At 38.4% G+C, this 23,196-nt stretch overlaps 1 protein-coding gene across 5 annotated transcripts in view; it reads left to right on the top strand.

Annotated features, from left to right (window-relative positions):
- ERCC6L2 (ERCC excision repair 6 like 2) overlaps positions 1-23,196 on the top strand; it is a 96,610-nt gene that overhangs the window by 11,579 nt on the left and 61,835 nt on the right. For 4 of the 5 annotated variants that reach the window (XM_034773253.1, XM_034773251.1, XM_034773254.1 and 1 more), the window contains 7 exons: positions 819-938; positions 4,271-4,464; positions 9,303-9,464; positions 10,946-11,153; positions 12,710-12,850; positions 16,037-16,150; positions 18,291-18,410. In XM_034773253.1, the coding sequence (XP_034629144.1) occupies positions 819-938; positions 4,271-4,464; positions 9,303-9,464; positions 10,946-11,153; positions 12,710-12,850; positions 16,037-16,150; positions 18,291-18,410 (1,059 nt within the window). The remainder of the gene's footprint in view (positions 1-818; positions 939-4,270; positions 4,465-9,302; positions 9,465-10,945; positions 11,154-12,709; positions 12,851-16,036; positions 16,151-18,290; positions 18,411-23,196) is intronic. The other variant, XM_034773252.1, reaches the window with a different exon arrangement.

Below are 23,196 nucleotides of genomic sequence, written 5' to 3'. Positions count from 1 at the left end.
GATTGAGCTCCTTGCGTCAGTCTATTCAGTTTAACAAAGAGAAGGTTAAGGGGTGACTTGATTGTAGTCTATAAGTACCTACATGGGGCCCCAAAATTTGATATTGGGCTCTTCAATCTAGCAGAGAAAGATATAACAAGATCCAGTGGCTGTAAGTTGAAGCTAGATAAAGGTAGGCTGGAAATAAGGTGCACATTTTTAACATTGTTCCAATGGTTAATTACCCTCAATCTATCAAGTTGTGATGGATTCTTTGTCACTGGCAATTTTTAAATCAAGATTGAATATTTTTCTAAAAGACATGCTCTAGTTTAATTCAGGAAAATCCTATGGCCTGTGTATACAGGAGGTCAGACTAGCAGGTAATAGTGGTCTCTTCTGGCCTTATCTATGAAATATATAAGAAATACATATTAATAGGATTGGGCAACCATCACTTTAAAACCCTTCCCCAGAGGAAACTTTGGACTGAAGTTTCAGGTGGACTAACCACATCTGTGCTGCTTCTGTTTTCCCATTCAAGGACCCTATTTTCTCCCTTCTTTGGAAAGTTCCTAGGCATGCCCCTTCCATCATTTCTCCCTATCCTCCTGCACTACATCTTCTGTGTTTTTCAGGGCTCTGTTTTTTTTCTTCACTCATTAGCAAACATTCTAGCCCTGTAGGAGAGTTGAGCTCATATCTCAAGGATGAAGTCAGCAAAAGCTGAGGATGCTTAGCACTTCCAGGATCGTGCCCTGAATGTCTGTGTCTGAAGGACATATTCATGTTTTGTTGCATTTTCTGCATATTCACTGTAAATTGCATTCTTTCTCTAGGTCATTTCATTTCTGGCTGCAGTACTATGCAAAAAGGGAACACGTGAAGATATTGAAAACAATATGCCAGAGTTTTTATTGAGGACCATGAAAAAAGAACCAACATATATCCCCAAAAAGGTACAGATTTTAATTGATAGAGATTTTTTTTTGATAACATAAAAGCTGATGCTGTGTGTGTGGTGGTTTTTTTTTTTTTGTTTTTTTTTTTTAATAAAAACTTACGTGCACTGCAAAAAATGTTTGTGTATACCAGGTTTTGGGGTGTTTGCATGTGTAAATACAAATGTTCATGGATTTTAGATAATGCAAGTCAACCTCCCAGTTTTTTAAAAACCGAGACAATGCAGTATGTAGGTCTAGCATTTATTTAACCAGGGCCGGCTTTAGGCCAATTCCCCCGAATCAAGCCCCGTGCCTAAGAGGGCCCCGCGCCCTAAAAAAGAGCACCAAATATAGGCACCTTTTTAATTTTTTTACTCACCTGGTGGCGGTCTGGGTCTTCGGTGGCACATTGGCGGTGAGTCCTTCACTCGCTCCGGGTCTTCAGCGGCATTTCGGCGGCAGGTCCTTCAGTGCCACGGAAGACCCGGAGCGAATGAAGGACCCGCCCCCGAAGACCCGGACCGCCGCCCTGTATTTAACTATACCAAAATGTGAAAATTCAATAGGAAAATTCAGCAGGATGAAGCCAATGGTCTAAGTAGATAGTGAAGCCATTGTCCGTGAAAGGAAAATTAAATATTATTTGATTATGCTTTAATACATAGTATATCGCATATCGAAACTGTTAAAAAACATTTGCAAAGTCAAGCACTCGAAAGTTAGGAAATGCTAGTGTAACCTTAACTCTTCCATGTGTGTCCTTTCTGTGCACTGAATTAGGCAAGTGTCCTATGGAAAACTGCATGTGATCATGTAATTAAGACCTATGAGCAATGGAAGCAAAAAAAGGAAAATGGTTCATATCAGGAGAACCGAGTGTAATTTCACGAGACAAAGAAAAAGTATTTCTCCAGCCTAAGGGCTTTCCCTCTGATGAATTCCAAAATCCTGCTACAAACGATTGAGGTTTTAGTGTGTCTCAAAAAAGATGGGAAGGATCTTTTATAACAAAGTGCTAGGCAACCTAAACGTAGGGATAGCTATTGGCTCCCTTTATAATGACTGTTACAAGTTGATAGGTGTTTTGATGGCTCAAAATGACATTATTGTATCTGTGAAGTGTCCATAAGCTATAAAATGTTGAATGGTAGACAGATGATGATTTTAGAAGTGAGGCTATATGATTTCCTGTATAATCTGTTATAATGTTAGCAAATGGATAAATTATCTAAAAGTTTATTTTAAATGTAAGACACACCTTCGTATGCCTACATTGAAAGACCCAGGTGATTTTCATTTGATTGAGGTGATTGAGTTGCAGGAACCATCTTAAACCTTTTATTTAAATTCTTAACACTTACATATTTTTAATGGTTGGTTGGTGGATCCATCTTCTTTTCAGGATTAAATCAGCTGCAACTTAATATCGTTGATTTAATGGGCCCCATGTTTTAAGACTGCACCAGCAAGTTTGCCACTGTTTTAAAGTAATGGCGCTTATAATGGTAATTTATATATTATTCTGTAGCAGGTGTCTTTTGATATTTTATTTGTATCAATGTGTATGGAACCAACATAATGAGTAGAATTTGGATAATATTTTCAGTTTCACAGCTCATAAGTTGAGGGAGTAGAGAACTTCTAAGACACATAACTAACATTATAAGTTACACCTGTCCATGATTATAGCTGAAGAGATGTTCAGCTAAGTAAAATTACTTTTGAATTGCCTCTTTTAGTCTTACTTTAATTCTTATTTGATGATTGTTGCCACAATGAATTTGTATATTGCTTAAAAATCGGTGTTTTGGAAACCTATTGTATGCAGTAGTTTAGACAAGGTGGATTTCAAGAAACTTTACTTTGTGGTTCAATGCCCTGAAAAGAAAGAGAGAAAAAAATGATGACAAAAGTGTCAATGGTATACAATACACAAGTAACCCTTATTTCTCTTTTGGGTGGTAAAAACAAGTAATAAGTATTGTTGCTTGAAATAGGATTCTGAGATAAATACTTTTATTCGTAAAGTTCTGATTAGTTCCTTTACCCAAAGTAATGTGCTAAATGGAAGCTTTTCAATATCTTGCCCATGAGTTGGTCCCACAATCCTTTGAATGAGCATTTGTAATGGGATCAGGATTATAAAAGATTATGGTTTTATTAATAATACTTAATATTTATATAGTGCTTTTTATCTGTGTATTTTAAACGAGTTCTCAAATGTGGTTAATTTAGTATTATTCCCATTGTACAGATGAGAGAAAACTGAGGCACAGAAGTTAAGTAACTTTCCAAGGTGTGTCAACCAGGAATAGAACCTAGTGTCCTGTTTCCCAGTCCTGTGTCCTATTCAAGGGCATGTACTAATTAGCAGTCATATGTTTCTTTTTACGAAAGCCGTGTAAACATACTAACACAAACGCTTACTAAATACAAAACAGTAGAGGTTAATTTGAAATACTTTATTAAACAAAAATTCACAATTGAATCCAGAGAATATCTACTGTTTTGGAATATATGCATAGAACTAAAATACATGTTGTAAAAAGGTTGAAATCAGCTAATTGTATCTACCACGAACAATTTTAGTGTTTTGCATTTTTCTGGCAAGGGTTAATATCGCTAATACCTAAAATACATTTTATAAAACAAATAAAATGTGAATCAATATTGGCCTTTTGAGGCTCGTTGTAGCAAATATAGTTAATGAACTAATTATATAATTCAGTTGCCGGTGTCTTTTGGAAGACAAAAAATCTGTATTCTATTCTTTGCTCTGCCATTAACTAGCTTTCTGACATCGAACAAGTTACTGAATCACTCTGTGCCTCTGTTTTCCCATCTGTAAAACATTTTGTGATCCGTGGATACAAATTCTGTAGAAGTAGAAAGTGATTGTTTGTGTTTTCTCCATCAGTCTACAGTCATAATTTTTCTACATTTCTTGCATTTCATCAGTTTTACTCTCACTGTCCATATGAAATAGATTTTTTTTTAAGCTTTACAGTATAACTTGAGTAACTACCATTATTGCTTTGAAGGAGTACTCCTTCTGGACACCATTTTACTGAATGTTTCCTCTGATGATAACACACTGTAAATAAACTCAGATTGTTTTACTTTTATGAGTTTGTCCTCTAATCTTCTTTCCAGAGTCTTCTCTTCTCTATTCAGTTCATATAACTCTAAGCAAATAATAGATATCATTTATGGAAAATGATTAAATAAAATTCAAACTTTTAAATACTAAAACAATGCTCATTATTTTGACTTTTGCATGACAACACTTGATACAATGTTTTTGACATGGGTTCTGCAGCAGTATAATGACAGCTGTTTGTTTTTAGACTTTCCTGATAGTGGCCCCTCTTTCTGTGCTTTATAACTGGAAGGATGAGTTGGACACTTGGGGCTATTTCAGGGTCGCTATTTTACATGGCAGTAGAAAGGACAATGAACTGAGTCGTATCAAGCAGGGAAAGTATGAGGTTGCTCTAACAACATATGAGACGCTTCGCCTATGTTTGGATGAACTTAACAGGTAATGTAACATTTTCTAACTTTCATTTGTGCAAACACTGTTTTAGTAACAGTCTATTGTGTTTTGGTTTTAATTTTTTTTGACAACTATTTAAATCCTGTGAATCTAACTCAGGGGTCGGCAACCTTTCAGAAGTGGTGTGCCGAGTCTTCATTTATTCACTCTAATTTAAGGTTTCGCGTGCCAGTAATACATTTTAACGTTTTTAGAAGGTCTCTTTCTATAAGTCTATAATATATAACTAAACTGTTGTTGTATGTAAAGTAAATAAGGTTTTTAAAATGTTTAAGAAGCTTCATTTAAAATTAAATTAAAATGCAGAGCCCCCCAGACCGGTGGCCAGGACCCGGGTAGTGCGAGTGCCACTAAAAATCCGCTCGCGTGCCACTTTTGGCACACGTGCCATAGATTGCCTATGCCTGATCTAACTCCTTACTGGGAGGTGGAATGAAGAGATACAGTATATCTATATCCAGTGAACTTGCCAAACAGAATCTCTCTCTTTCTAAAGGGTAACCCCCAAGAAGGTAGTTATTGAAATGATAGCTGTATTAAATGTTGAAATGTCAGGCAAACTAGTCTCTGTTTCTCCCATTCTACCCCCCACAACGACCACTAAAATATATGGGATGGCAGAGGCTTGATACCCTGAGAATCCCTGCCCTAGTCACATTTTTTCATGTATATAATAAGATTCCAGGATTGTCACTTTGAAGCATAAGATTTGTATAGAATCAATGTGAAGTGATGGAAACAGCTTCAGTCATGGTTGTGAACTCTTTTTGTTCAGAATATCACAAGGTTGAATCATCAGCATGATTTGCAGTCTGTTGCAGTCCAGTTTTTAAGTTTTCAGCCATTTTGACTATGAATTACACCCATGTGGTGTACAGCCAAAGTCAGGCAAAGAGTCCTACACCATTGCCATATCAGAGTTAATATCTACACCTAATTAGCTTGCAACAATTTTATTGGTTGAATGAGGGAGACTAGCCAGATGGTTAATTACTGGGTCCAACTGCTGCAGTTCTTCAAAACCACCAACATAACCCTTCCCATAGAGTAACCCCAAACACACGCAGCCCCCACCGCAGCACATATCCCTCACTTGCCACCTGCACAAAGCTCCCATCACCACACAACCCACATGCAAATCAACAAAAATCTCCCTGTACTACACACACATTTCCGCCAATCTCACTCATATTCCCTGTGAGAACCAGGTGGAATGTTGGGAGTCCAAAGGTTCTGTGGTGGTTGGAATGTGACAGTTGATCAGAGGAGGTGGGAGTGACAGCTGTGTGGGGTAACAAAAAGGTGGTGGTGCCTCCTGACAGGGAGCAGCTCTGGGCACAAACTTTGGGGAAAATGTATTTTTTTAAGTTCTCAGCCATTTTGACTTTACAAATTGCACAACGCAAAATACCCAAACATAATACCCTCACACAAATTAACTCAACTAGCCATCATTCACCACCCATACAGCTCAACACAGTCTCCCAGTGAACACCCCCTAGACACAACTCAGCACGAATCTCCCAGAACACACAATAACCCCAAACACAGATAGCTCCTCACCGCAGCATTTGCCATTTGCACAAATCAACACAAGATTTCCCAGCACAGTGCACATACTTTCCCACCCCCATATTTGCCATAAACTTGAATGGCAAAGCTGTGGGTCATCGCTAGTAGTACAATATGCATCTAGGTTACATATCCCTGTTGCATGACAGAGGTCAGTATCCACTGTTAGTGGACCATGCTTTAATTGTCCCATAGACAACCCACCCTCACATCTGTGATCCCACAGACAGCCTCACTGCCCATTCATGATCATATAATATTTTTGTGGCAACTACAGCAGTTGACTACGTGGAAAAGTAATGATAGAAAATTATTTAATATTTATTTATTTAGCTGTCTTTCAATGCAGTTTAGCATAGAACTCTCCATAGCACCCTCACCCTCCAACAAGTCCTCACGGTAGATGAACTTCTGGTGTACAGTGCAAATAGTTGACACAGTGCAGTGCTTTTTGTCAGGTTGTGTTGGTCCCTCAATTCAGGAAACTTTAAGTAAGAGATATATTGTAATATTTATGTTTCTTAATACCCCAAAGGACTTTATAGAATTTGAGGTCTTCCTGCATTCCAATTTGTTTCTGCTGTAGTTCATGACCTTGAGTACAATCAATCGAGCAAGTCAGCATTGACTGTTTAAATACTAAAGAACTCACAGTACAAACTTGCTGACAGCTTGACATGGTCTTGTAGTTTAAACAGCTGGGTTCACCTTCAGGACTTGATAACAATTTAGATTGAATCATAGCTGAAGAGAACCCTTTAGCTATCTCTGTTAACCTAGTCTTGTTTAAAAATATTGTGGTTTGGGGTAGAGATGTGAGAATCTGTGTGAGAGAGAGAAGTAATCCCTATACTCAAATCTCTTCATGCATGAGCATAAGGAATAATTAGTTGAAATTACTTGGTTACTTTCAGATATGCTTATTCCTGTTCCTACTTTGCATCTAGCCATGGTTTTATCTCTTTTATGCTCTCTTGAGAGGATCTGACTTTTCTTACAGTAGATTTTTGAAATGTAGGAGGCTGACATGGGCTACTTGATTCAGAGTATTTCAGTAGTACTGAATGAAGGTTCAGTCTTAAAAATAAGTTAATCTAAAATAGGGCTTTTTTAAAACGGGGAAAAAAACGTGATACTTTAAAATATGCCTGCCCCTACTTGCAGCTGCTTGATTGTATTAAAGGAGCATCAAACTTGAAGTGAATGTATTTTGAAATTGCTCAAAATATCATTATTTCAGAACTAATCTTCTACCTGGATTATAAATTTGAATTTAAATAAATCTCTCTGGGGGCTGGATGACTCAGGATTAGTAATGTGATATGAATCATTTCACCTTTAGATCATGGGGTTTTATTGTGGTCCAGACTGATAGTGACCAAAAGTTGTTACCATGCAATGGCTGCTGATGTTCAAATTCCTTTTGGAAAAGTTGTCCATAATTCCCTTGCTGCTAGATATGCAGCTTTCCCTTCCACATCCCTCCAACCCCTTAACCAGTCCCCCCAATATCATTGGCAGTAGAGATACCAAAGAAAATGAATAATCATGTCATCCCTACAGTTGATCCCTTCAAGTCATATTTCAGACTCACTAATAAAGATGTTTTCCCTACTGCTGCTACCCATGCTGTACCTGTTATGTGGGGGAAATGGAAGATTTCAGTAAACAGGATTCTCAATCTGCTACCTTTTTATAATTATTAAATTCACTTTTAAAAAAATCTTTAAAAAGTGGAGTTAATGGTATTAAAAGCTGCTGGGTTAATAGCCCTGGAGACAGTCAGTCTTTCTCTTTCACAGAACTGGTATAGCGTGACTGGCAATAGTTCATATTTTTGGCCACAAAGTCTTGTCAATATGCTAAATTAATTTTTTAAAAGATAAGTCTAATCATAGGAACGGCAGTAGCCTATGAAAGCAATGCTATAGTTAGGGCCTTACCAAGTTCACGGTCCATTTTGGTCAATTTCATGGACATAGGATTTTAAAAATAATAAATTTCATGATTTCAGCTATTTAAATCTGAAACTTCATGGTGTTATAATTGTAGGGGTATTCCTTTTTGTGTGTGTGTGTGTGTGTGTGGGTGTGGGTGTGTGTAAAAGGGGGGGGAGAGTTGCAAGGCTATTGTAGGGGGGATTGCGGTACTATTACCTTTACTTCTGCGCTACCGCTGGCAGCGCTGCTGCCTTCAGGGCTGGACAGCTGGAAAGCAGCGGCTGCCAGCCGGGAGCCCAGCTCTGAAGGCAGAGCTGCCGCCAGCAGCAGCACAGAAGTAAGGGTTCAATCGTATGGTATTGCCACCCTTACTTCTGCACTGCTGCAGCTGGGCGCCTGGCCAACAGCTTACACTCTCTGATCGCTCAGCTCTGAAGACAGCACAGAAATAAGGGCGGCAATACCGCAACCCCCTCTAAAATAACCTTGACCCCCCCGCAACACCCTTTTGGGTCAGGACCCCCGGTTTAAGAAACGCTGGCCTCCCCTGTGAAATCTGTATAGTATAGGGTAAAAACAAACAAAAGACCAGATTTCGCAGGGGGAGACCAGATTTCAGAGTCCAACACGTGATTTTTCATGGCCCTGAGTTTTGGTTCAGCCCTAGCTATAGTGGGTGGCTCAGCTAGCTGCCGGGTTGGAACCAGCCTAATTTCTAGTTGTAGCAAAGTAAAAATAAACTACATGTGAATAACAGATGGATGAACGTAATCAAATTCTCCTCGTGCAAGCTTAAAAAACTTGATTAGTACAATTTTCTGATGCTTATTTTTCATTGCACAGTTGAGTTAATGCTCAAGAAAGGGAGCCAGATGCCTCTTAAACTACAGTTTAAGGGACACTGCCATCTTGAAAACTGAGGATTTTTTTTTTTAAAGAGAATTTTAAAAATCTCTACACCTAAGTCCCATTGTATGTGATGGTAAAACCAAATGTTTCTGTCTCCTGAAACATTATTTCTCTTGCATTTATCTGTGTGAAGGATCTGAACAAATGGACTATAGTGAACTGAGTACACCCAACAGGATGTAAAATGCATAAAGTTAGCTGAAAAAATGGGTGATACTTTTTTCAGTTACAATAATATTAAGTGTTACTTGTTACATTTGGACTTGTCTTTGAATTTTTTTAAAGTTGATGGCATTTCTTTTAAGTCACTTGTTTTTAGTCAACAATTCTGAGGAAGCACAGCTAATTCTAAGTTTGTGAGGTAATGCAAGTGACCCGCTACATGAAACTGTTGATCCACAGCCTAGAATGGTCAGCTGTCATTGTAGATGAAGCACACAGAATCAAGAATCCAAAGGCTCAAATAACCCAGACTATGAAGGCTTTAAAATGCAATGTTCGTATAGGTCTTACTGGAACCATTCTTCAGAACAACATGAAAGAACTATGGTGCGTCGTGGACTGGTAAGTAAGAAGTTAATTTTTTAATTGAGACTTATCCAGAGAAGTGACAGGGTGGTGATGTATGAGGCTCAGCAATGTCCAGAAACAGGGCCATAGTGGGAATCCCATCACACTTCTGCCTTGTGTCTGCTGCCTTGTGTCATATGAAGTACATGTGGTTTCCCACCAGGGCACTGCCCCCAAACTGTTGGAATAACCCATCTTTTACATTAGTCTTGGATAGCTTGTATCTGGTTCTCCTTGTCCCCTCACTCTTTTGGGTACTGGTAAGCAGGGGAGGAGTTCTTTTCTCTTACTGTTACCCCTCCTAACTTCTTTCCAGTGGTCCTTTCTTTCTTTCCCAGGCCTGTGGTGCTCCCACTCCACCCCACACATAACAGGATAAGAATAATTATTTAGCTCCTAGTCCTGGGCACTCTGCTCCCTGCTTTGTCTAAAGTGCACAACTCACATTCATGTAGCTAGGAGTGTTGTGTGTCCTCATGATGATTAATTATACACCTCTACCCTGATATACCACAAATTTGGATATAATGCGGTAAAGCAGTGCTCCGGGGGGAGAGGGGGTGAGGGGCAGGGCTGCACACTCCGGCGGATCAAAGCAAATTCGATATAACGCGGTTTCACCTATAACACGGTAAGATTTTTTGGCTCCCGAGGACAGCGTTCTATCGGGGTAGAGGTGTATATTCATATTTCAGTAGTGCCCACAATGTGCTAGGTGTTGTGCAATATATAGGAAGGGAAAGTCCCTGCCCCAAAGAGGGGAAAAAAGACCCCAGCTGAGGGAATGGAAAGTGCAAAGTAATCTTTTATTAGTTACAATTTTAAAAATCTTAAATATGGAGCAATTGTGGGCTGAGTTGAAATGTCAGGAAGGGGATGAGTTAGTAGCAAAGCTTAATGTAAAATCCAAGCAACTAAAACATTGAGATGGTGTTAGACTGGATTACCCAATAGGGAGTATTGCTCAGGAAAGGCCTAATGAGTTTAATAATTACTGTTGTTTTCTTTTAGATTCAGATTCATTAAACTATTTGATATCTGTATAACCGGATGGAATTAAAGCAGAAAGAATCAAAGTCAACATTTTCAAACCTGGGTGCCTAAATTTCAGGCACCTAAATCCTTAAATAAGCTCCTAAATAATAGTGACCTGATTCGTAACACCTGTCAGCATCCGTTGGACCTGCAGATACTGAGCTCCTTTGAAGATTGAGTCATTATTACTGAAAAGCCTGTATAGGGATTTAGGTGCCTAAATTTAGGCTGACAGTGAGTATATGGAAAGGCTGACTGTCTGGAAGTAGAATGATACGTTTTTATTATATACAGGAATCTTATTTATTCATTTCACTGTTGCTGATTGATTTAAGATCTGTCACTGTTAGTCAGGAATATTTCATATGCTTTTAGTCAATGGAAGAGGATATTCTGCATTGGTGTTCAGCAAATGACTGCTGCTATTTTATTTCTTTTAGGGCTATACCCGGACTTTTAGGTAGCAGAACACATTTCAAGAAGGAATTTTCTGATCCAGTGGAGCATGGCCAGAGGCACACCGCAACTAAAAGAGAGCTAGCAACAGGTCGAAAGGCCATGCAGAAGCTAGCAAGAAAAATGTCTGGCTGGTTCCTGAGACGTACTAAGGCTTTTATTAGTGATCAGTTGCCAAAGAAGGAAGACAGAGTAAGAATGACTATTTTTACAAAATACTAATAAATATATCATATTTTGGTTGCTATCAAATATATCTTAGCGTTGTTTTGTATAGTGTATCTAGTAGTTCATGGTTCTGTGGTCAGATTTTTCAAGAGTTCAGAGGTCCAGGGTGGTGAGCAAAAATGCACATGCAATAGCACGCTTAATTTGTTCACACAATTACTGTGATTGCATGTTTGGATTGAGTTATCTGAGTATGGAAATGACCAACAGGGCATTTGACTGACCATTAACACATCCAGATGCTTAATTTATATGCACAGTTGTAATTATGTGTCTAATATCCGCTACACATTTCTGTGTGCAGCCTTGATCTCATGAAAGCCTATGCAGGATGTGAAGTCTGATAATCTATAAATTAAGACTTGTTAAAAGACAATTACTCTCAATCCTCCCCTTTTTTGGTATTCATTTTAATAGAATACTTGAAAATGGTTTTTATTTTTTTTTAAGTTAATTGTGTCTAATTTTGGCTGTTTCTTTAGTGCTGGCATAAACATAATTTAAGAATTCATACTTTTTTTTTAATCATCATGACTAGGATGTTTTGATGAATATGAGAATTTATCTAGCCGGCAAGCACAAATACATTTAATAAATTAAACACATTAGCTTGCAGCTGTTTTTCTAGATTTTGTTTTGTCCTTCATACGGAGCCTGTAATAATGTCATCCAAACTGTGTCTTCTAAAGGAAAGATTAACACAAATGTCAGTCAGATGCTTTTCTAAATCTAGCAGGTTTTATTTCTTTTCATTCTCTTGTTAATGTGAGTATATGTTCAAGTTACTGTTGTATTATTATAGCACAGCATGGTGCTGTTGCTATGTGGGTGGCCTAGGTTCAGAAGTGATCTTGGGATTTTGTGTCTCCTGCTGGTTAAGACCAAAGATGTCATGGAGATGCCACCCATGGTCTTTGGGAGGAGGGATAAGAGTTTTGGACACACCACTGTACAGATCCCCCTTCTCTCTCTCTCTCTCATTCCTCGGTATCAATGGCTTCCTTAGATTTGACTGTGTTTTATCTTCCCTAACAGTAGAAGTGTTCTACAATAGTGCAGAAGGGGAGCGAAAGGAAAAGGCAAATAAACCATTCTGACTAAGTGGGCAAGAACCTTTACGGCTAGGCCTTTTTAAACCCTTCACTCACCCCGCCCCCCCCCCCAAAAAAAAAAAAAAAGAAAAAAAATCCTAAAGAAAATGTAGTGGAAGTAAAACTACAGAATGATTGATTGATTTTAATACTGCTAATAGAATTGTTTTTTTTTTTTTTTTTTTAAAGTCTTAAAATTACCACAGTTACCTGTTGACCATATTTTCACACTTTTTTTCAGCACATCAGCCTCCAGTTCTTTATTGGGAGCAGAAAAATGCCCTGTTACTACCTATACATCTACCAGTTTATTTTCCATTTTCCGTAATTTTAGTATTTTAACATTTTTGTTTTATATTTTTATTGTCGTCTTTGTTGTTTTTTCCTGTATGCTGCATACAATTGTATTTTGGGGTTCTATCTTGGCAGATGGTATACTGTTCCCTAACAGAGTTCCAGAAACAAGTATATCAGGCTGTGTTGGCAACAGAAGATGTGAGCTTAGTACTGCGAGCATGGGAGCCCTGTAGTTGTAGCAGTGGCCGTAAAAGGAAGAATTGTTGTTACAAAGTAAGTATTTTCACAGTCTAGATTTCAGGAGGTGCAGTAACTTACATCGCTCCACCTGCTGGTTTGGACAATGTGAAGGAGCATGCTTCAGAGAATGACTTTCCCTACCTATTTTGCAGGTCTTGTTCCTAATAGATCACCAAAAGAGGGGTTGCAGAGTGGAGCATCCCCCAAAACCACTATTCCCCTAGATGCACAGGCTCTCTAACCTTTGCTCACACAACTTTTGTAGCAGTTGAGGGCAGAAATAGAAATTCTTTGATCCTTTTTTATATTTGTTTAATAATCCAAGGTGAGGGATGAAAGATAAGTACGTTACTTGGTCATTGCCATTAAATAGCCAATATTTGCTGATAGTTATGACACGTTGGTGGCTGAGATTCTCACATTCTCTGTCTCCAATTAGGATAAGAGATAGCGGTAGTCACTATTCACAAATGATTATTTCTGCAAAGAAGGGGCTGTCTTAATCTGTATGTAACAATTCATAAGGGAAAGTGGAACAAAAGATATATGTATATAAATACACTGGCAACAAAATCTATTAAACAATAAAAATTTGTTTTGAAAAATAGGGAAATCAATTTAAAGAACAAACCAAGGAAAATATACTGTACATACAGGAAAACTATTAAAATACTGAACTTCAGGAAAAAATGCCATTAAACTCCAGTTATTAAATATAAATATAGTGTCAGTTAATTGGCGGTCATGGGGAAGAAACTTTAAAGTTAGTTATAGTTTAACTTAACTGCATAATTTCAAATTAACTCAGACTTAACTGTACCCACTGACCCCTTGTGATCTTCCACTCAGTGCATCCATTGCACTTTGCATGCAAGGAGAAGATATTCAGAAGGAGGCTTTGATAAGAATTTGTTCTGTCAATTTAAACTCAAGAACTGCATCCTGGATGGTTACTTCAGCAAACCCATAACCTTGCCCCTTAAAATATCCTGGGAGTGCTGATGCTGCTTATTCTATGGTTACATCTGAAATAAAATCATATAACTCCAGGCAGCTTGTTAACTTAAAAATCTAGACAAAATAAACCAAACTGATTGAGACACAGGTCATCTGTAAACTATTGATGGAAGTGCTGTGATGGAAGTTGCCTCAAGCTCCACTGGTCTTGCTGTTCCCTGAAGTAGCAATTACTGAAGACTTCTTGTAGTCTCTTGTCTGCTTTGAATTTCTTCTTTTTTATGATTCGCAAAATAATAAACTACACTATTTTTGGCTGATTGGTATTCTTCCCAGTCTTTACTTCTCCAATTTAAGCAATGCATTTTTTTCTAAATTCCCATGTATTCTATCTTTACATTAAATACTCTGTTGTTTTGTCAGCTTCCCTGTTACTTTTAACTTATTGAAGTCTCTCATGTTTTCTTCCATGTACCCCCTCACCCTTTATTGTCGAGGCATATCTATGTCTCCAGGTCACTCAGTTTGCTCTGCTCTTGACACCCATATTTTAAGAGCTATTACAGTCTGGGTTGAGAGCATTATGGACAGCTTCTCTCAACCAACTGGTTCAAATTTTAAGAATGGAAAAATTTAGGTTGGATATCAAGAATAACTTCCTTACTTGAGCTGAATTAGGTTGTGGAATAGCCTTCTTAGAGCTGTGGTAAAACATTAGAAAAGATACAGTAGGGAACAACCTGCATGGGACAGGGAGATGGACTGAATGACCTATAGCTCTCTTCCAGCTCTAATAGCAGGAGATTCAAATTATAAGCATACATTTTGTAATTACTCTGCAGAAGTTGTCCTGTAATGGAAAATCATTATTCAAATACACACTTTACAATAATAGTAAAATGAGCATATAATACTGGCCAATGACACACTTTTATATAGTGTATTTATTCCTCATGTACATTATAAATGTTTTTCAGCTTTGCTTCAGTGTGATAACCCTATCTATTTTATCTCTTGTTGAAATGCTTTTTACAGTAAGGCAGCTTTTGGATTGTTTATTTTATTAATACATTTTACATTATGAGGGTATGCTGCTGGTTTTTCATCAATTTTAACATTAGCTCTTTCCATGCTTCTATGTCTCATGATGTTTTGTAGAGAAAAGTGACACTCCATTTCATTCAGTTCGCTAATGACACCTAAAATTACTGGAAGCCCTTGACCACATCCTGGATGCTTAAGTGTACAATAGATTGCTATAGAGTAACTTCCTGAAGTTACCCATGAAATCTAGCAATTTGAGAGGGAGAAGGGGGAAACATGATTGGGAACTAGTTAAAATGTTATGGTATGCATTTAAGAATAATATTGGAAATGGAGTACAAGTGCTAAAGCTATCATTTTTATTATTTGTCAGCTAATAACTTCAATGATATGCACTGACTGTTATTTTTGGCATGTTTACATGTTTAAAGTCAGTCAGCCATAACCAGGAAAACACAATTATCTGATGTCATAGCTGATGCAGCAGAAAACCTTGCATAAATATTTCAAGTCATTTTAATTATATTATGTTTATTATTATGTTGGTAAAATATTGTTGAGTTTGTTTTCAGAAAGAAAACTATTAGCTGTTGTTGGGTAAGATGCCATTAAAACAGCTGTGGTTTAAATTTGAATTTAAATAGATTGTAACATTTCTATTTTTCTTATGATGTGTTACATGGCCTCTTGGTCACCCTAGCTTTCTATAAATTACATGTTCTGTAATATGTAAGAACAAATATAAACAACATTGTTGTCTTGAAGCAGAGGCGGTGCTAGCAGGAATATTTTTGGAACCCCCCCACACAACACATACCAATAATTAATAGGGGGCCCCCTTGAGCTGCTCAGGGCCTTAAGCAATTGCTTAGCTTGCCTATGCCTGGCGTCAGCTCTAAAGAAATCTTTTCCGTTAATACTTTTTGTTACAAAATGCAGGAAAATTGTAGGTATTCTCTGTCATGCCGCATTTTTAATAAAATCAGTAAGGTTCCCATATTAATCTGTGTAGAAGAGGTTTTAAAAAATACTTAGAAATCGCAAATACACTCTCTGCTGAAAATGGTAGTTCTCATCTTAGAGTTCTAGAACCCTGATTCTGCCAGCTGCCAATAAATATGGTTAGAATATCTATAACTTTTGGATATTTACATTTTTCTAGGTTGTTTGTACTTTTAGGAAGCATTCTTGCTTTTTTTGTTTTCTTTGTTTCTACAGACAAATGCCCATGGTGAAACAATGAGGGCACTGTATTTCAGTTACCTGACAATCCTTCGGAAGGTTGCTAATCATGCTGCTCTACTACAGACCGAAAACACCAGCAAACTTCAGGTTGGTTTGGATCTGCCTGAACAGCAAAGTCTTGAAACAAAGGGAGAAACCTTTTAGTGAAAAAGTCTTATTGTAGCAGCTAGCTATAATTGTGACTGGCCACTTCTTTTCAACTTTATTTACCCTCATCTCTTTGTCTAGCTAGCTGGAATTGAAGTATTTTGGTTAGTGCTTGGTGTCTGATCCTGTTCCCATAAAATTGAATGGCAAAACTCCCATTGACTTTTATAGTGCAGGATCAACCCTTATTCGATAGTTTTCAACAGGAGCAGTATTTTTTATTTAGTCATGAGTAATTTTTAAAAATTGAATTCTGGTGATGTTTTGGGAACAGTAATTATTGAGATAAGCAGACATTTTAGTGTTCAAATAATGTCAGAGGCAACTACTTGTAACTTTTTTGTTTATCAAAAGAATTTCTCCTGGGTGGGCTTCTTTGTAAAAAATAGAAAATATTTTAGGGCATTTGTTTTCCAAAAGAACTATGTTCTTTTGAGAGAGCTGAATTGCTTTGAACAGCACAAGAAGAAATACTCTTATCAAAGTAGGGGCAAGGAGAAGACCGTGTCAGCTTGAATTGTTAGAATGGCAAGGGAGAATTTGTGAATCTAAACTGATTTTGGCACACCAATATTTTCTTGGAATTCACTTCTTCCCTCAAGTGAAGACAGAGGCAGCATAGAAACTTTTTTTTTTTTAAAAGTGTTGCAATATACCTTTAAGATCACAAATGAGTAAAATAGAAAGGGATGTCATCATCCTCATTTAGCGGCCTCATGGGGATAAAAGTGCAGAATTCCTGGCTTAATTTGGCAATTTGCTTCCTCAAAAAGGCGGTCCCTCTTTGAAAAGTGTTATACCTCGCAGTCCAGGACTTTATACTTATACCTATCACCATAGTAAGTGCCTAAATGTCATTTAAATATCGCTTCTGTTGGACGTGCTTTGGAAGAATAGTGGGTTTTTTCTGGTACGACAAAAAATTAAGAGTTCAAATGGTTTATGGAAATTACAGTATGCTGCAGTGCTTGAAATAGTTACTGGTATGATATAGTAGGCTAGAATTGCAGTATTATTTAATGGTGAATTCATTTCCCATGATTATTTACTGTATGTATGCCAGTTGATACCTGTCTGATTATATCTGTACACAAAAGACTGATTTAAAATATTGACAATTACAGCTAGTAAGCAAACTGGAAAATCTAAGATAGTAGGAAACTTGGGCTCTAGTTCCATCAGTCAGTATTTTTGAGCCTGGCCCTGCAAGGTACCTAGCACCCTCACTCCCATTGAACTCAGTATCTCAGGATCAGTCTTAATACCTTATTGTCCTCTCCTCCCATTCCAGCCCATTGCTGCTTTTTTTTTTTTTCTTCTGACCTCCCAGTCTGTTTGCCCTCTCCTTTCTGATATTGTTCCTAAAGAATCAACTCTTCTTTGGAGCCAGCAAGAAGTGAGGTTATAGTATAAATACTGATTTAAAAACCTTTCTTAATCTTCCCTCTGTATTTTTCAGTGTCTTTTTGTGTGTCCTTTAGATTGTAAATTCTTTGGGACAGGATATTTGTGTTTTGACCAGCTCCAGCTTTGTTCTTTGTTTGTACTAAACAAATAATAAAGTCTTAAAAAAAAAAGGGGGGGGGAGGGGGAAGGTTTGCGAGGCAGTCTGCTGCCATATCTTCCATTGTGGCACTTGAGATCAGAAAATTAATGATCCTCCTCATAATCTTGAGAGGTTGGGAACTTCTCCATTAGGGAATGAAAATTTTGCAATGCTCTCTTTAATATATGCCAAAGTCCACCATTGGTATTTTTCCAAGTAAGGCAATGCACTTTTATTTTCTTTAATATAGGAGAGAGGACTACCTTGTGTTTTGGGCAGACTCTAGTTACTAGAATTCTCATATTTAACCATGTAGCCTCTTATCCTTTAAGCTAAAACCTCATTTTTTTTATTCTTGTCAGATGCTTTTGTACTGAGCACTTTTATAAATTTACTACTAATTCCAGTGTTATCAAGAATGTGCTCTTTTAGCCTATTTCACTCTTTCACAGATTAATGCTGGACCAAACTATCTCTAATATTGTACTTCATTTTTCTTGTTTGTGATGATCACATTTTCTGCCTTTTTTATAGGAAGAACATATCAAAAGGGTATGCAACCAGGTATTTTCCAAGTTTCCAGATTTTGTCCAGCTGAGCAAAGATGCAGCCTTTGAAACAATTTCTGATCCAAAGTACAGTGGGAAAATGAAGGTAAACACATTTGGAAAAAACAGTGTTACATAATTTTGGAGATTATAATATAGATGTGTTAGAAAATCTGCATCTACCGTTTATCTAACCACTTTGACTAATTCTTGTATCTTTTCTGGATCATGAAAGTTAGAGATATAAAAGACCTAGATCACCCATACCATTCCCTGGCAATGAAGGATTATTCCTGATTAAAACATTTTCTAGTGCTTTGCCCATTCTAGTTCTTTGCAATGGTGCATCCAATACTTCTCTTGGAAGACTCTGTAGTCAGGAAGCTTCCCTCCATCCCAATAGCAGTCTAAATTTTTACTTTTAATTCCATTACTCATAACTATAGATGCTAGTTATATCTTCATAAATAATGTCACCACTTCCTAGTGTTCAGTCTTTAAATATAATGGATTTATATCCATTTATGTCTCCTGCCTATTGCCTTCTCTTACCCTAGCTATACATATTTAGATCTTAAGACCCTTCCTCTTCAGTCAGTTTTTCTAGCCTCCTGATTGCCTGAGTTACTCTTTTGGAATCTTTCTGAAAATGTATTGCCCAGAACTGAACTGATGTCTTATCAAACTAGAGTCGCATAGAGAAGGACCTCTACCACCCTCTCCTTGATGCACTTGCTTGTGCAATCCAGAAATGCATTGGCCTTTTTGCACTATATATACTGCAAAGTCATATTGAATTTGTTTTAACTATCATCCTTAATTCTCTTCAGCATTACTGCTTCCCATGGTTCTTCTTTTGTTTGTGCATCATTGTTTTCAGATTTTTTTTCCAGATTGCTTACATTTTTCTAAGTTGAATTTCATTTTGTTTTCTATGTTTCTAATTTCTCTGGGCTTGTTGGGGTTCCCATCTCCTTTCATTTTAATATCAACTCTGGAGTTCATTAGCATGCTCATTAATACCTCTTTCAGATGATTAAATCCATTCTAACACTGATCCTGAGGGTACCCCTCTAGGTATATCTTCCTGATCTGATAATTTTAATTTATTACCTTTTGTTTTTCTTCAGGTAGTGTCACTATGATTGCTCCATTTCATATGTGTGTGTGTGTGTGTGTGTGTGCGCCCTGTGCATTTGGAGATTTTAGGTAGCAGTGCCTGTTCGACCTGTGCATATGCTCTGCTCAGCCTTGTGCTCTTTACCATGGGTATATACAGCTGTGTGGGTGAACTGGCCTCAGTTCCTTCTCAATCATTTTGCTGGAGATGGAGCCTCAGCAGTGTCAGAGTTGAGCTTTCCTTCACTGTAGTTTCTCTCCCCCCATAATTTCACTTAACTTAGTTAGTTGTAGTAGTGGTAGTTAATAATAGCTAAAAGTAGTAAGGACCATTGTCCTTTCAGGTTTTTTCTCATTAGATTTCTGGAAGGGTATGCCCATCTCTCATGGTTTTAAATGTTGCCTTTTGTGCCAGAAGTCTATCCTAGTGAGCTACGGGACCATTCCCAGTGCATCCATTTGCATGCTTTGGGGAGTCTCGCTTTTGGGGAAAGTGAAATTTTTGTCTGGCGTTAAAATCGAGAACCAGAAAGAACTGGGAGATTAAATTGCACCTCCTCATGATGAAGAGCTCCATCCATTTGGCTTCTCACCCAAGCCACGGAGACGTTCCCCGCCCTGCCATATACCTGTCTCTGAGCAAATAGAGCTCCTAAACCATTACCACACAACTCTCTCATAGAGCTTCTAAGAGGAAAACTCAAATATTCTCAAAAAGTCATTAAGGAGCAGAGCTCTGGTTCCCCAGGTAGGGAATATACCTCAAAGAAACCCTGGTCGCAAATTGAGGCTGCTACTTCGGTATCTCCCTTCTACCCCCGCCTCCTCCCCGTTCCTGACTCAGTACCCACAAAGCTGTAGGTCCTCAGGTACTGTAAACAGCACTAACCCCAAAGAATGTAAGGGTTCCAGCTCCAGAAGTTCATTAACATTTTCAGGGGATCGAGGCAACAAGGAGAAGAAGACTACCTCTTTTAAGTCAGTACCAATAGAATCACCCAGGCTCTCAGTACTACCATTGCAACACTGCCGAAGATCTGAGTGTCATCTAGTGGACACACCTTGGAGCACATAAAGCCTGCAGTACTGTCCACTTCCTCTGCCACAGTCACGGCTGCCACCTCGGTCAGTACCACTGGAGTTAAATTTTCATGAGACATCACAGTGAGAGATGCCTGACACCTCTTTGATAGAGACCTCTACTTCTCCAGATATTCACCTAGTACTGATGGCATCACCATCTTTTTCTATTGATGCTCCACTTCTACAAAGTCATGCTGAAGATGATAGCGATGGGGATTTCTCATTGACTTCTCCAATGTTGCTTCAGGGCTCCACTCCTCACTATCAGACAAGTATTTTTCTGGAGAATTCTAGAAAGATGAAATCAATTTGAGAAAGACACCCTCAAGGTCTATCCTGATGATCTGAGCACTCATGGGTGCCCCCACCTATTCCATATGGACCCCCTCAATGGTTGTACTGGATCCATGAGCAGCATACCGCCAACAATTCTCTTGGACCCTAAGCATCACTCATTGCTCATAGAAGTAGAAAATTCCTCCCCACCCCTGCATTCCTCTCCCTCTCGAAGGCCCAAACCACAAGAAGGGACTTTCGAGGAGCAGGAGGTGAGAACAGACAGAGATCACCCTGCTAACCAATATCTCTTCTTCAACCACAGATGCAGCAGTCATGCCTCCTCCACCATCCCTGGCTGACAACTTCAGATGGTTCCAGGACCTCATTAAAAGCATAGCAGACCCATTACAAATACCACTTGAAGAGATTAAGGTGTCACAACAAAAACTGCTAGATATTCTGCGTACAACTTAATCTACCCAAATTGTACTACCTATTAATGAGGCTCTGTTGGATCCTGCAAAAAGTAATCTGGTATAACCCAGCGACAATTCTACCCACAAAATTCTACCCATAAAAGGGCTGATAAGAAATTTTATGTCCAATCTAAACATTCGGAATTTCTATTTCCTCATCTCTCTCCCAACTCCTCCCTGGTTGTTGAGCTATAAATGAACGTGGAAGACAGCACTGTGTTAAATCCAATGACATATGGCAAAGATAAGAAGTGTCTTGTTTTATTTTGTTGCAGATCTTATTCATCTGTGACTCTGCAGTTTAGGATCACCAACTATTGAAATATAATCACAGCTACTACTCAGTTCATTTGTTGAACATTTACCACCAGGGCAGAGGGACCAGTTTTAGGCAATCCGTTACAAAGGGTCAGCTTCTTGCCAGAATATCTCTGAGGGCCTCTCTGGATGCCTATGAAACAGCTGCTTACTCTGTTTCTACAGTGGTTGTCATGAGAAGGGCCTCCTGGCTTCAGCTCTCAAGTTTTCCAAGAGAGGCCCAAAATACAGTTGAGGACCTTCCCTTCAACAGCTTAAAATTGTTTGTGAAGAATACCGTCAAGTCTCTACATATTTTAAAAGATTCCAGGGCCACTCTGCTTTCTCTAGGAATTTACACAACTGCTCATAAAAGAATAGTTAGTAAGTCTCAGACAATACAGAAATCTTGTCCTGTCTCCAGCTTCTAGAGCCCTTTTGAACTCCAATGAATGAGGCAGATGTTCCAGGAAAAAGTCTGTCTGCTGTACAGGCATCGATCTCTCAACCTTCATCATCGAAACACTAATTTTGATGGAGTAGTCAATGTTTTGAGTTCTCTCCCGTACTCCTGACCTGATGCAATGGTTCATCTGCCTTCACTGCTTTGGGAACTGTCTTCCTCACTTCAGACAGGCTATGGACAAGTGTGTTTTGGAGATCATATCAGCAGGATACTCCATCCACTTTACTTCCCTCCCTCCCTCCCTCCCTTCAATTCCCTCTGTCCCTCTTCAGGCATTTTCCCTCTCACAAGCATCTTCTAGAACAGAAAATAGACTCCTTCCTGAACGTAGGTATTATTGAACCAGTTCCTGTACAACACACAGGAAGGGGTTTTATTCCGGGTACTTACTGGTTTCAGAAAAGAACAGTGGGTAGAGACCCATTCTAGATCGAAGGCTCCTAAACAGGCTTATGAAGATACAGCAATTCAAAATGCTAACACTTGCAGCAATAATACCATCATTGGACTTAGTGGATTGGTTCTCAGTTCTTGACCTACAAGATGCATATTTCCATGTAGCAGTTCACCCTTCCCACAGAAATTTCCTATGTTTCACTCTGTGTCAAAACTACTTTCAATACGGACTGCTTCTGTTTAGTCTGTCTTCTGCTCACAGAGTGGTTTGGAGGTTCTGTCAGTGATAGCGGCTTACCCTCTCAGAAAAGATATCCTCATGTTCCCATATCTTGACAATTGGTAGTAAAAGGGATGCTCCTACAGTGAGACCTCGTTCTAACCTTCTGAGTGTTATTTCAAAGTCCCCCTTGACCCTGGTGCAAAGATTGGAGTTTATAGAAGCTTATCTTAATGTGGTAGTGGCCAAACCCTACCTTCCTACTCACAGGTTTACAACCCTATCGAATTTAGTCACTACAGTCCAAATCAATCCCCAGACATCAGTCAAAAACTGTCTCCAATTATTGAGACATATGGCAGGTATTACTTTTGTGATAAGCCACATGAGATTGCACATGCACTGCCTTTATGGGTGGCTTGGAACTGTTTGTTTATTCACCAAGCAAACACAGCTTGAACAAACTATTCTCAGTTCCTTCTGTCATGAAGAAGTCCATCAAGTGGTGAAAAGACCCTCAGAATATTTGCACAGAAGTCCCCTTTGCTCAACTGTC

Source organism: Trachemys scripta, chromosome 6 (assembly GCF_013100865.1).
Source record: "Trachemys scripta elegans isolate TJP31775 chromosome 6, CAS_Tse_1.0, whole genome shotgun sequence".
In the NCBI taxonomy this organism is placed as follows: domain Eukaryota; kingdom Metazoa; phylum Chordata; order Testudines; family Emydidae; genus Trachemys; species Trachemys scripta.
Note: the sequence above shows the minus strand (reverse complement) of the source record. Positions and strands in the feature narration are given on the sequence as shown.